At 26.1% G+C, this 15,708-nt stretch overlaps 1 protein-coding gene across 1 annotated transcript; it reads right to left on the bottom strand.

Moving 5' to 3' along the window:
- Nucleotides 1-9,405: 9,405 nt before the first annotated feature.
- LOC107163222 (protein takeout-like) lies at nucleotides 9,406-15,460 on the bottom strand. The gene is made up of 6 exons (XM_015510560.2): nucleotides 15,213-15,460; nucleotides 14,844-14,936; nucleotides 11,054-11,207; nucleotides 10,018-10,154; nucleotides 9,781-9,930; nucleotides 9,406-9,692 (listed from the first exon to the last, which is right to left on the bottom strand). The coding sequence occupies exons 1-6, from the start codon at nucleotides 15,313-15,315 to the stop codon at nucleotides 9,544-9,546; spliced, it is 786 nt and encodes a 261-aa protein (XP_015366046.1). The 5' UTR covers nucleotides 15,316-15,460; the 3' UTR covers nucleotides 9,406-9,543.
- Nucleotides 15,461-15,708: the final 248 nt, after the last annotated feature.

Raw genomic sequence — 15,708 nt, 5'->3', positions numbered from 1 at the left:
CAGCGTGTCCCGTCGGCAAATGGCGAACGATAGTGTGAGAGAGAACGGCATATCGCACGTACACGCCGCCCGTCAATTGAAAGAGAGCGAGTGAGATAGCCATGGCCGGGAGGGTTCGCGGTGCAGGAGAAAAAGTGACGGAGAGACGGAGCGAAAAAAAGAAGTAAACAAAACGGATAAAATATGCTTTGTCGAGCAAAATTGAAGGTTATGTTTTAAATTTTTTACGCGGGGTGGTCGACACCAGGGCGGTTGCGTCGATTACCACTGTTATACGGTTAGCCCCCGTCATTGTACTGTGAATAGTGGATTACATTATTACAATATTGCAGCGCACTAGCGCAGTTTAGTCGACGACGACGACGTGCTTTTTAATTATAAATACAAAATTAGATTATATTATATTTTAATAATATTGGTATTTAATATTTATAAAGCTCTTATGAGTTATAATCGTGAGGTATATTTTCACGTCTTGTTCAAAAATTGATTGCTGTTTGTTCGGTTGAAAGAGCCTATACTATGAAGACCAGAATAAATCTTATATTTCCAAATGTGCCCTATAACCTAAGGGAATAACGAAGACAATTTAGACAGTCTCGAATTGTTGTCGTCCGTTACATTCTAAGTACATACCTAGTACATTTAGTACATACTCGTCAGCCGTCGGTCGAGGATTTATTGTTATCAAGATTATGTATTTCAATCCACTTCGGTTATCATAGGTACCACAGAAAAGATTAAAATAATAAACTTATCGGTGGTCAGTGCCGCCATCTACACGAGACGTCTCCCGGACGACCTTTCGGTTTTTTTCATATCTTTCACTCCCACCACGGCCAAATAGCAGACAAATTATGTCAACTTGTCAGTCCTCACCAATTTACGCTCCTGAATCCAAAACTCGTTTACAGGTTATATTATTTAATATTACGATCTCGTAAATTGTCAGATATCAGTAGTTGTGAGTGCCGAGTGGTCAATTGTCACTCGTCAGTCGCCGCTTGTCCGTAGATTGACCTGATGGTGGTACTTACCTATAAAATTTGTATTTCGCATGTTTCACTCAGTGATCTAAAAAAATAAGCACCCATTAGAAGTTTTTTAGTACCTACTACTCATGAAGTACATTGGAATTAGTATCATTATCATTATGATATTATTATGATTTTGTGTCATATTTTTTATAGTTAAATTCAAATAATAGCTAAAATTGCAATTATATTTTTTGGTTGGGACTCTAAATAAATGTTCGCCAAACTGACTCGAAGCTAAAACACCTCTTTACCTGATCTTTTTAACGGCTTTATAAAATGTAAAAAAAGAGGAAAAATCTTGATAAACCGGATTTTTCTTTTGTAAAACCAGTTTTTGACAAAGTTGAAACCTATATGTTTATATTCTATAATAATTTTAAAAAAAATAACCGTAGATACACCAAATTTTCACAAAATGTTTATGTAAATAGTTATTTTCAGTACAAGATATAATTTTAAAAAAAATTTTACTTTTTTGAGATACCTATAAGCGTTACCTATTTTATATACCTACATATTAAATAATATTATATTCACAATAACCATGTATAACATACGACAATAACTATAATATAAATATTTTCTGAAAATTTAAAGGATCTGTTAATTTATAAGTTAGAATTATATGGGTACATAAAAACTTATAATAATACCTGTAACTATGTAAGCATAAAAACTACAGAATAAATTTTGTTTAAAAATTCCAGTTAGGTTTCTTGAATTTTTTTCCCTAATAAGGTAGGTATTAAAAAGGACTGTGCAGTTTTTACTTTTGAAATCGTATTCAAACCAAATATTTTATTTACACATAAACTTCATAAGGTAAATAATATTTTTAACAATAATTGGTCGATCAGAGTCTAATCATTAGACTGTTATTGAAGAATATCACCTATTCATTGAATTACAATTAGTAACAATATCTACTGTTAAATTCTGTTGATTTCAGAATTTTTCTAAATAATAGTTATTTTATATTATACTTATCATAATGACTGAATGATTAAAATGATTAAATATAATATGATAGGTAAAACGTTATCTGACCTGACTGAAATTTTTAATTCGTTGGGAACTATACATTATGATCGGTTCATCCGGTTCATTATTGTTAAAAATTGTACTTAGATCTCACCCTTTGGACATTAGATTTCAGCTTTTGAATTTCTATTGGTACATGTTCTTGTGATGTTTTTTTTTCTTTTATAATTAAACGTACTATATATAATGATATTAACGTATTATTATATACATAAACAACTAATAATAGTAATTAGTAATAATATATTCGTCCCATCAATATTATTATAATGTAAGTACACTTCCAAGTCTTTCCAAGCTTTAAAAATAAATTGCAAAATATAATATCCAATACTCAATAAAGTATTTTATCACCTCGATAAAAATAATGTTGCCCACATACATATTTTGTCCCATTTCGTGTAAATAGCTTATTTTAGCTGTGACGACGACGGATACCAATTATCTTGAAAAGTAATAAGTTTTTCAATTTTTTTTCAACAATCTAGGTTTATGTTTGTTTAAAACCGTAAAATATTTAAATTTTTTCACCCTTATATTTATTGGTGAAACCACTATCAACTTTTGAATTTCAAATGGTAACATATAATAAAAAAATCATGAATTAATAAAACCATTTTTTTGTGAATTTACGTGTTAACATTTTTATTTTTGTTGATTAATTTGTGAGATACAATTTCTCTAAGTATTGGTAAATTTTAACATTTTTTCAATAATTGTAAAGACCAGGAGCTAGTGATAATTGATTTCGCTGAATCCAAGTCAGAGACTATAAAATATAGTCTGTGTCTAAGGTAACAATATAAATCCAATTGGTCTAATATTAGTCGATAAGTTAATAAATAATTAGGATTCAAAGTACAATAGTAATTTTTAATTAATTGACAATTGTTATTTATTTTGTTGCCTTATTGGATTCAGCGATATCGAATTTATCACTAGCTCCTGGTCTTTACAATTATTGGAAAAATAATAAAAACCACCAATACTTTGAGGAGCATATCTCACAAACCAATCAACGAACAATTTTTATTTATATATGTATATGAAAAATATTTTAATTAAATATACTGAAGTGTTAATTTGAAAAGTTGGTTCAACTGCACTGCAGAAATGTAAAAGAAAAAAAAATAATAAAATAAATTTTGAAATTTGTTCTATACAATAATATATCGTCGGTTTCTTGCCAAAACAATGTCATGCTCAAGTATATAAGTTCTAAATTGTCTTAGTTAAAATAAATAATTGAGAATATGTGTTGAAAAAAAGTAATCTAAAATACATCTAGAAGTGAATATTTTCACTTGTTCATATTTCATTATTGAAATGTTTAATTTTAGATTCTGAGCGGAGCTATGAATGTACCTATTGTTTTTACAATGTCTGTTTTTTTTTTTGTTTTTTTTGTGCTTGTGTACACAATAAGTAGTGTTTCAATTTTAAACTTAAGTATTTTTTCCGATGGGAAAGTGAATTTAGTTGATTCATTCAGTGGTTTAAGTTTCCAGTAGTTTTTAAAAGCGTCAAGAAAATAAAAAAAATTGAACCGTAAACGTAGGTAATATATATGAAATCTTGTCTGAATGTTTATAGAAGTATTTTCTATACAACATACAATGTTGTGTTATTCATAGTAAAAACTGAAAATGTAATATAAGGGCTGTACACTTTGAAATACAAAATTCATATCGTATCAAATACAATTCAAAATAATTTGTCTAGGTAACATTATAATAACAAAAGAATAATAAAAATAGATAAAAAATAAATAAAACCAAAGGTATCAACGTAAACACCATTCAGTATAGGTACTCATCGGTACTCGTTTCGGTCTAGATGTTTCTTCTTTAGAATCTAAATTAAATGCGTAATTAATTTTTTCCCTCAGTTGTTGGTTTTAAAAATGAAAGTATTTTTCCTTTTCGATGCATTTAGACCCACTTGTGGCATTTTTTTTTTTCATATCCAAATATTGCGATATTTTTTGATTTGCAAATTTTGAACTGAAATAATTGTTAATATATCTTTAAAATATTGCTTTATTGAATACATTTTCACCTTGTCCTAGGTTTTTAGAGTTCTGAAAAACAATTCTTTTATTTTGTATTTAAAATATGTGCAGTAGCTCAATTTTTTTTTGATAAACAGAAGTGTGCTTCTGATCAGTGATCTATGTGATTTCGTACTCATAACTATTAACTCAAAGTTATTTTTGAAATTCAGAGCGGATGAGTGAGAAATGTCGGTAATTTCATTGTATAGAATAAATATTTTAAACATTACACTAAAATATTTATTCAACACCTGTTTTCAACAAAATTGAATTAATTTTTTTGTTTTAATTCAGAAAGGATCATTAATCATAACGGATTATTTACCAAGTATGTTTATTAATTATTAATACCTACCTTTTCCCTAAATCGCTAAATATGATAGAATTTTCACTTTAATATTTCACTCTTTTTGAACCATTAATAATTTTAATAAAAAAATTTGTTTGACCATCATTGTCACTGCAAGATAAATGAAAACCCTTAAGTGGTATAAAAATAACTAAGCATATGAAAACATGATCTCTAAGTGTCCTTAAAAATTCAAAAATCGGTATTTGATTAAAAGAACTATTAAAAGAATAATTATGATTGAGTATACTTGGTGGTAAATTATCCTGAGTTACTTATAGATTATATTAAATTATTTTATCATATAGGTAAGTATTTAAATATTTAAGTGAACTTACTAAATTAATATTATGTTTATTCAATTATACTCTGTTCTCCTATTATATAGTTATTTGTATTCAATATTATAGTATTGATACGATAGTTAATAAGTACAAAATATGTACAATTTATAATGTTTCTATGAAAAATCGATGTCACTGACTTGTCTAATTTTGTAAAATTCTGATGGCATTTACACAATATAAAATGGTGATCCTGGACATTTTTTTTGCAAATAAAAATATCTCTGGTGACATATGTCGTTGGAAAACAAGATCTTCGAACCACAGATATAAAGTAGGTATAAATTAGTTTATACTTTATATCTGTGTCTCGATCAAATATTCGTTATCATAGAGACATAGAAGATTATAGGGATGTGATGGCAAATATTAACAAATATGGGCAACAATATCAACAAGTTATGATAATAATTTTTATGAAACAGACTACATAGGTACTAAAAGTTATTACCTAATAATTTACCTATTACAAATAATAAATAGTTCATGCTTTTATAATAATTACCTACCAACCTATTTATTTGGTGTATAGTATATTATTTATTACTAAGTACAATTGCCTCTGACAATTAGCTAGTTATTTATATCTGAATTGACGAGTACATAAATAGATAATTAGATTTTGTGATATGTTCGACGCAATATGGATCAATATACCTTTGTTCGACTTAAAATATTATTTAATAATCATAAGATAATCAGTAATCAGTATTCACTAAACTCTATTATTTTGTTTTTGAATAAAAATGTCGTCTTACAATAAAAAAAATTATACGTAAAATTACTAAGAAAACTAATTTAAAAACATTGTTATGAGGGGGTTAAGCATCTATCCTCGGTCAAGCACTTATTTATTTGTTCTCATTGATTTTGGATCTCGTTTCCTCGTTCGATATTTTATAGTATTTGATTAATGGTGATTTAGTGCTGCTCTCTACCAGTAAGTATTGTTATCATAATAGTTCATAGAAAATTCGATAGATGATGGCCATTACCAAGTATTCACGCAAATCGAATGCACACGCACTTGATATCCTTGAGATTTAAATCGTATAATATCAGCGGCTTATGTGATCGTTAACTTGTAATATAGATAAGTGCGTATTTTAATGGAATTTAAAATAGCTTGTACTCTTGTAGGGTATTTAATAAACCCGTCTGCATACATTTTAGTACCCGGCCCTATAATAATATAATTTACTTTCAACATATTATATACAAATTATCATGACGGTTTTATAATTTCTTCATTCTTGCATGTTTGGTTCAGTATCCTAAAATTTTTGTGAGTGTAATATCTCAACTCTCAAGTCAAAAAACTTTCAAAATTCAAACTTTAAATTCTTATATAAAAATCGTTGTTATGTATGTTTAATATTTTTCAAGTGCTATTGTAACTATAAATCAGATGCCTTGAACTATTCTACTAAATTTTCAAGCTTTTTAATTCAACAAACAAAATTCTTTTGACATTTATAGCAAAAAAAAACTAAAAAAATTTTAAATAAAAATTTACATATTGTACCAACAGCTCAAAGCCACAAAATAAGTGAAACAATTTTGACATTTTTATCAAGTGTAGAAAACGATGAAAAAAAAACGTTTTGTATAAATTTCAAGTATCTACGGTCATTCTTTTTTTAAATCATAACAAAATAAGAAAATCACTCCATGAGAAATTGAGTGAATATCCAGTGTTGTAAAAATTTGAACTTCAAAAGCTCATAAAAATGTGATTTGATTTTCTACCAGTTATTTTTTTGAAAAACATCAGACAAACTTATGAGGAATCTTAAATAACACTTTCAAAACTTGGATTTAAAAAGTCAAATATTTTATGAATTTTTAACTTGAAATAATTTTCAAATGTATTTGTAAGCATTTTCATTTGCCACATTTTTATGAATTTTAATACAATAATATGATCTTCAACCAATGATAACTATTTAAATAAACAAATTGTGATTCAATAATTTTCTTGACCAAAAACTAAATTCAAGTGTGACTTATAGCAACTTTTTAGGCTTATATTGATTGAACAAACAAGCTATATAAGCATCTCCCAGATCTCAAAATATCAAAGAATCTCTTGGTAGTTGCTATATTATAGACTATAGAGGATAAGCAAAGAAACATTAATTTACATGATATTATAATATGTTTATCGGTTTTTTATACAAAATCATTGCTTCAAAATATTTAGAATACCTACTATGTAAATTGTAAATTGATAATTAATTCAATTGACAATTGATTAGTGTTGAGAACTTGAGACTAATTTGTAGTATGAGTTATATGATTATATAAATATTTATATTTATATCACGTATATAAGTATGTAATTTTATATTATACCTATTAGATGTAAATGAAATATATTTTTTTCAAATCTGTGGTGTGTGGGCAACTGGTCAGTTTTAATCAAATTATTCTTAAGAATGTTCCCACGAATTTCCATATTTTATCAAAGCCATCTTATTATTATAATTCTTAACATGCGCTGATTTCTAACTCCAACATAATTATACTTAGTTGAGTACCTACGTTATTCATCTGTTTTTTTTAATCATAAATAAGTAGTAAGTACCTACTAACAATTTATAAACAAACAACGTATCAAATTGGCAGTATGTTATTATAAAACTCCACGTCATGACGTGATAATAATATTATAATTATTTCCATGTTTTTGATTTTGAAATGGTGATTAATTATAATTTATATAGTACCTACCTTCCACTGAGTTTTTTAATATAATGAGTATACCTAAATATAAAAATACTTTGATAGTTAATGAAAAAAAAAAAAAATGAATTATTTTATTTTATATTACAATATTTTAAACAAAAAATATGATGAAGAACTAGAACTAGTATCAATAGACACTCAAAATATTTTAAATTTTAAAACTCTTTAAAAATCGTCATTATAAATATCGCGTTTATTCTACCATGGTGAGTGTAAATAGGTATTATTTTAATTAGGATTGAACAGCTAACTACTGAGTGAGAAAATAATTTAAAACATTTATGGTGCTCGAATTGTTTTAAGCACTCAAGTTTTTGTGAATTCGGATTCTATTTTTTATTTTTAAATTTTTATTTTAAATACAATTAAAACCAAATGGTTACCATATACTATATATTATCTTATATAGTATCTTGTATTAATCATTAGAACACTTCCTATAGTTAATAATTATGAGTGTAATGAATAACTGGCCGCCGGCCGGTAATACGTACCTATACCATCCACACGATGGATGATGGTGGTGTATATTATAAATTATACTAAAACTGCACCTAGTATACTTTTGTATAATTTCCTGTTTGTTACTATGCTGCATAATTTTTCTTTTAATACTATGCCGTGCAATTTGAATTAATCTAATTTTAATCACTATGATGAAATATCTATTGTTTTACATAGTTCTTAAAAAATATACATTTTTATTAACTTGAATAAAATAATTATTAGATTTTGAGATTTTGAGATATAGCTAGGTACTAAATAACTGAATAATTTAAATATAAGATTGTATAACCACTATAACCATAATTTATATTCTATAATTAGGTAGTAGGAAGTACAAAAATACAATTAATTGTAAATCATAATGTGAATGTTATTTTTGTTTTGACGAATTTTACGTTGGTAATTTTGTAGTTTAAGTGACAATTTATAGCTTACTTCCAAATTCCAATTAAAACGATATAAGTACGCATCGGTGTTTGACATACATTCATTATGGGACATTGAAGTATTTCATATGTTGTTTTTTAAAACAAATTGTATAAACTATTAAATTTAATAGCTAATACTATTTATATTTTTATATTAAAAACGTAAATAATTTTCATGAAAAGCGTCTCTCTTTAGATTATTTATGAATACAACTCGAATACAAGTCATGAATGTATTTATAAATAATTTAGTGCTCAACTAAAGAATTCTTTTATTAATTATCTAACTATACTGTTTTTTTTTCATGTAAAAGGACTTTGATGATTTTAACGTGGCTTAAACTTTATTAATTGATACGCTAGAATAGAATACGTAAATATTCTATCTAGTTATATTATTTTTCTTATATAATACTAATGGAATAATAATTGATTAGTATAGATAGCTCATTTGATTCATTTATCAAAGATATCTTACGTTAAAATGCATAGGTAACTAGAACTGGAGATTTTAATGAGTTACAAAAAATATTAGTAGATAGGTTACCTATACTTGAATTAGTACATAATAGTCATAATGTATATATTTTTTTTACGTAAATCTTAAACCAATCTTTATGTATTTTCACTGACTTAACTATCGAATAATTTTTAGCTTTAATTTAAAATGCTATCAGAGTTGTACCTAAAACCGTAATAATTTGCGAAACACTTATATTTTAGTTTAGTAGGTATTTGTTTTGATGATTGTAGCAAGTAACTACTTATTTAATCATTTTGTTTGTATACTTAATATAATTTTTACGATATTTTATATTGAATTTACTAATAAATCCACTTAAACTATTTTATTTAAGTACATTACTTTTTATAGTAGGTTCTAAGTAAAAAAAAATAGTTATTTAACAATTTTTCTATTTGAGATATTTACATTATAATAGCAATCAATAATACAAAACAACCATAACAAATTAAATAAATAAACAAATTAACACACATATTATTACGTAAAAAGAGCTAAGAAATATAATTACATTTAGTTGAATATTTTACCATATGGTACTTTGTAGAAAAATTGATGAGCGACTGATTGAAATGCCATCCCTAAAGCTGACTCAAATGCAGGTTGAAGGTCCTTTAAAATTTCCCTCCAATTTTGATTCATAAACATATTCATATTATTTCCTAAAAATTATTATTTTATTAATAAAAGAACATATTATTATACAGTACCTACACAAAACATGCACTCAATAAAATATATTATAAAAACCTAATAATTGATCTCCATTAAACAAATTATCTAGCTGTATATAAAGTCTTGATGTACTAAATTTTAAATCTAAAGATTCTAATTCCATGTATTCTTCACCTCTCCTTGTAACTGGTTTACCATTTATGTCAATTGATACTTTCAATGCAGCTAAAATTTAAAATTAATAAATTATGTAGATTTAAGTAAATTTAACTTGTTTATAATAAGTATGACAATAATAGTCAATGGACATACCTAAAGTTAAATTGCTTTTTCCTTCACCTCTTATTGGTAGAATAATAATTTTTCCTTGTATATTGTACATGCCTTCGAGTACAAGTGGTTCATCAAAATCGGCTTTAAGGTTAAATGTATGATTGTTTATATTCGATCTGTAAGAAAACAAGAATACATTTATATTAATACGCTATTTAAGTAAATAATAAAAAGAAAAAAACACCAGGGAAGTTATCTGCTTTATAGATAAGGTATCGAATGTTCCTACCTCGCTATTGAGTAGGTCACTGTACTAGCTAGGTGTATAATTCATTATGAATTCAATAATAATTGATTGCATATTACGAAAAACCACTCTGAGCGGAGACGGTCTATCGCCTATCTAAAGATGCTTAATTATACTGGTACCCACCTATTAATTATGTTGCCATTAGTAATAGCCACCTAAGGTTGAGTTAATTTTCGCCAATATTCAAATAACACAATACGTTATATAGGTAATAATAATATTATTTCATATAATAGTACTAAACAATTATAGCTGTTATAAACGTATGAGTCAATAAAGAGTAAAGACGTATTGTATAGAACCGTATTAATATATATTACATAATTTATTAAAATTTTACAGCGTTTAGTAAATACAAAATATAAATTGTGATGAAAACTTTCAAATCCCAAATAATAGTAATTTTTAATCACGCAAAAATAAATGTCATCAAAATTTGAACTTACAATATCTATCTATCTATCTTTATATCTTTATATATTATATATATAAAAAAGTGCGTATAAATTTTTGAGATTGTACGTCTTGTAAGAAAAACTTATGCAGAACATTGTATTAAGTTATGAATCCTTGCTAATAAAAATTTAGATTGAAAATAATTAATTTTCATGAAATTTACGATTTTTGCAAAAATTTGAACTTCAAGTACTATAAATAATTGTGCTCGAGTAAATTATATGACATGCATACACTATACATTTATGGCATTGTTCAGTACCTAAACATTTTACTAGGTAAATTTTTATGAAAGTTTGTATAACTTACTTCATTGATGTTATCTTAATAGACCCAATATTATGTATATAAAGGTCCTTGAAGCTTAGTTTGATGTCTAAGGGACCATTAGATACACCTTGATTTATATCCATTTGTGATATTATTAAAGGATCAATTGGTATTAGCCCCAAACTTGGTATTCCTAGAAAATATAAAAACCATATTACATCGGTTTCTTTATTATATATTTATTAGAAATGAAAATTCTTAATTCATCTGTCAAGCTAAATATTTTTAAATAATTATTTAATAATACTTAAAATATTTCTGTATATTAGTGTATTATAATTTTATAGTTGGCTTAATTTTTGAATTGTGTATGTGTTTTTTTTTTTTACTAGTAAAAACTGTGAAGTTATATCTATTAACAAATTAATTTCATAAACTTATTTGAATTATTTTCTAGTTCCAACGTTCGATCATTTAAAACTATTGTATTTATAACAGATATATAAATACTAATGTAATTTTTGATATTTATCTATATGACTATATTTAAATATTCTTATTTACTACTAAAATTTATAAATGTTTTTATATTTTGAGCTAAGTAAGTTAAATAGTTCAAAAACGTCATTTTTATCAATTTAGTATCTTGAAGTGTTGGAAGAGGTTGATTTTCCGACAACATTTTTTCTATGTGTAATCAAAATCAAATAATATTACTATAAATTACCATAAACATTACAACATTTTTCATGAATTCTCATTAATGTGGGGTTTTTTAGGTACAGTCAGAATTAATTCTTGGATGCGATAATTTTTAATTGCTTTGTTAAATTATAATATATTATAAATAATACACCAATAAATATACTATACTACCCTGCGGTGAGGCAAGTTAACGAGATAATTGTCCTTAGTAGGTTTTTGGATCCTGTTTGATTTTATACAGTATATAGGTATTTCACATTTTTATTATTAAACATATAAAAAATAATTATATATATATATATTAATAAAATACAACCATTGTCCATTACCTACATTAATTATGCATTCTGTTGTAATACTATATAAATGTACCTATGCTTTACATTATTATACTACGTATATACGTACATATATATACGTGTACAAAAAATATAGAAACTACAATATGCACACGTTTATGTTTATGTTTCAACCAAATATGGGTATTATTATATGTACTATGAAAGTAAAATTATAAAAACGTTTAGAGGTAGTTAAAGGATTTTAGAATATTATAGAATATTACAAAATATAATAAAGGTATTAATTATTGATCTGTATTGAGAATCTATGTATATGAAAATATACTATCGGAATTTAGCAATCAGATTATGTAGGTATAGGTACTATGCAATGGTTTCTATATTTCAACTGGATTTGTAGTACCTTATATTAAAAATACTGTAATGTATTGTTATTACAATGGTACGTTGTTATGCTGTGCCATCCAAGCAGAACTACATGATTACCACCATTATTAATGTGTACCTATTACATTATGTCATTTGTTCGGTGAGTAAAATATGTGGTTTGATTATGATTTAGGCTTAAAATATTATACTCTTCATAATTTAATAATTTAAATAACATCCTTATACTGTCTATAGTCACAAGTCTTAAAATGTTTATTCTAAGTTACCAGTCATTATTAGTAGTAATAACATGAACATTGTTGAAAATCTATATTCATGGTCAAGTTCAAAACACAAATATCTTTGTAATTTATTAGTTTATTACCAATTACCATGTGTAACCATGTGTTAACCCGTAGCTAGTTTATTGCAATTTTTTGGTAGAAGAGTGGGTAGAAGGGCCAAAATCGGCGATAATGTTATTCCGTCCACATTACGTTAACGGGCACCCATGCTAATGTCATCACGTACTCGTCTTAAGTCTTCCGGCCTTCAAGGCTATAAAAAATGTCATATTGATTGCTATCAGTGTCGCCCAGAGTCTAGGTTCAAGGGCTTATAAAAAACATTTTGTCGATCACAATCTTATTCTTATACTGTCAAAAATTATTAAAAATATTCATAATTAGATGATAATTTAGTCTGATTATAACTGAACATTTTATGGGGAATTCAACCCACTATCTGAGCCATTTTCAAATCTGATTATCTTAAACTGTATTTTGATTTGTCTTTAAAAATTTTGTTGAACGTATTCCAATTCTTTGGTCGAACAATGACTAATATTGACGCAAGTTATTGAAAATTTCTTTACATTATTATTATGCTAACCGAATTCTGTAACGCAAGGTAAATTTTAAGGACGCGTAGAAGAGAGACTACAAAAAAAAATATTACTATACTGATAATTTTTTAGATTTAAGTCTGAAACATGGTCATGTTTTGTATTTTTTTTCGTATATATATATCAAGATTGAACTAAATATACTTAAAAGGTTAGCAGCATATTAATTATTGTGTAATATAGGTAGGTACTGTAATATATTGCTTTTTCTATAATACTACATTATTCATTCACGTTATACTGTATTGGTTTTATATAATGATAGTCACATGTTGATAACAATTTATTTCTATTTTGTATAATTGGTCAAGTTACATATAAAACAATGACCCTGTTGAATGTTTAAAAAATAATAATAATTTATTAACATTAGTTGTTATAACATTTGATCATTATTGTTTAGAAACACATAATTGCTTTTTTTAAATTTATAACTAAAAAGTAATTTTTATAATCTAATCTAATAATTACAAAATAATATTATGCCTGTTTATAACATAGTTAAATAAATAATAAATATAAATCATTAGATAAAAATAATATAATACCTTATTAGGGTTATTGTTTACAATACATTTCATATTAATTAGATTGAATTTAGTGTATTTTAGAGTTAAGGGAAACATTTTCAACTTGCCATATGCCTTATGCGTACCTCTGTTACTTTCCAAGTTAAATTAATTAAAATTCTTTTTTATAAAATAAAAATTTAAACAATGAATTGTTAAAGCTAGGTAATATTATAAAATTTTTAAAATTTTTAAAATAATTTATTTATGAATAACTTTTTATTATTTATTTTTATATAAAAAACATATTTTTTATTTTTAGAGTTATTTTAACATAGTAATATATCATTTATGAGTCGTATCGATTCTACTATACATTAAAATCTTTTAAGTCTGGAACATTCAATTTTTTTTCTATCTTAATGAGCTCAGTATTTATATATAAAAATTAACAAAATACATTTTTTTGTAGAAATATCGAATTTTTACCAATTACAGGCAAATATATATATATTATATTTATGGCAATTATAGATTAATGAATTCTGATAGTTCAGTGTTATATTTTTACTTGAATTACTGATACACCAATAAATTGTTTAGTTAACTGATAAATTAAGCACAACGTGTTGAAATTAAATAAGTTATATCTCTTAAATGCATTGGTATGCATCAAAAACAACTGTTATACAAAAATATGGAATGATGTGATCAATATACGTTACCCAAAACACGTATTTGTTGGCTAGTTTGACTTATATCGTAGTTAAGACTTATGATGATTAAAAAATAAAATATTTCGTTTTTTAGTTTTTACGAACATTTTACATTTTTTCGTACGGTAAATTTTTGTTGTTCGACGGAATGAAAAATTGTAGTTAAGAAAATAAATAATAATATATTATTATTTACGTATTTACTATTATATAGAAGAAAAATGTAAATTATATTATCACAATGATCTACAATATGTGAATATCTCCTAAATAATATATGACTTGTGTATAAAGATTGTATAATTATCAGTAATTTTGACTCACCTTTGACTAAATGCGGTACGGCCGTTTGTAGTGCTTGTTGAATACATGTGTTGACGCCGGGGTCATCTTTTTTGCATGCAATGAATCCTTTGGCTGAAAACAATGGCAAAAAAAATCATAATAACAATCTAATATGTAATATGATACATAGAATGAACGAATTTACTAAAAAAACATCAGTGGTCGTTGAAAATATGATAAATTACGACTTATATGGAATGGAACGACATTATATAACATAGGAATATTATAGACGAAGTTGGGCAAGGGTAGATATGGTAGATATATGTAACTACTGCGGGTAAGGGTAGATTTAAGCTCAACGAACGTGTCAGCAGGACGGTGCAGTATTAGGTATATCCAACTTACGTAATTTGACAACAGATGCGGCGGATCGAGTCGTTTTGGAAATCGCGCACACCAGATAGCACAGGGCGACCAGCGCGGCGTTACGTCTCATCATAGCCATCATATTATTATTAAATAATTATTATTAATATTATGATGTTTGTTGGGCCGGCACGACGGTGTGCATTCACGCAATGCAAAAATGTTATTAAAACGTATAACTGTTCGACGACAAACTTGGATCTACTGATGCACGACCGTCGACAGCGATGTGATATATATATATATATATATGTATATCTATAAACACATACAATAAAATATACTTTCGATTTTTCGAGTAGCTATAACCCACCCATATTGACCCACCAACGCCGAGTATATTGCCATATATCGGCGTGCACGTCTTGACCTTATAAGTTACAAAAAATGTATTGTGTTTCATTGTCACGGGTACACCCGACAGTCCGGTTCTGTTAATGATGATTATTATTTCAATTCGGCTGGGTGACTTCTG

The sequence above is a fragment of the Diuraphis noxia genome, unplaced genomic scaffold (genome assembly GCF_037042655.1).
Source record: "Diuraphis noxia isolate RWA-SAM2 unplaced genomic scaffold, SU_Dnox_SAM2 contig0003, whole genome shotgun sequence".
Taxonomy (NCBI): domain Eukaryota; kingdom Metazoa; phylum Arthropoda; class Insecta; order Hemiptera; family Aphididae; genus Diuraphis; species Diuraphis noxia.
The sequence above is the reverse complement of the archived record's forward strand: the minus strand, read 5'-3'. Positions and strand labels throughout refer to the sequence as shown.

Bases quoted from the DNA above. Each gene is read 5' to 3' on its own strand.
- LOC107163222 (XM_015510560.2), bottom strand. From the start codon at position 15,315: ATGATGGCTATGATGAGACGTAACGCCGCGCTGGTCGCCCTGTGCTAT. The intron at 10,155-11,053 runs GTAAGTTATACA...GTTTTCTTACAG, and splicing joins ATTAAGATAACATCAATGAA to ATCGAATATAAACAATCATA. The intron at 9,931-10,017 runs GTATGTCCATTG...TTTAAATTTTAG, and splicing joins AAAAAGCAATTTAACTTTAG to CTGCATTGAAAGTATCAATT.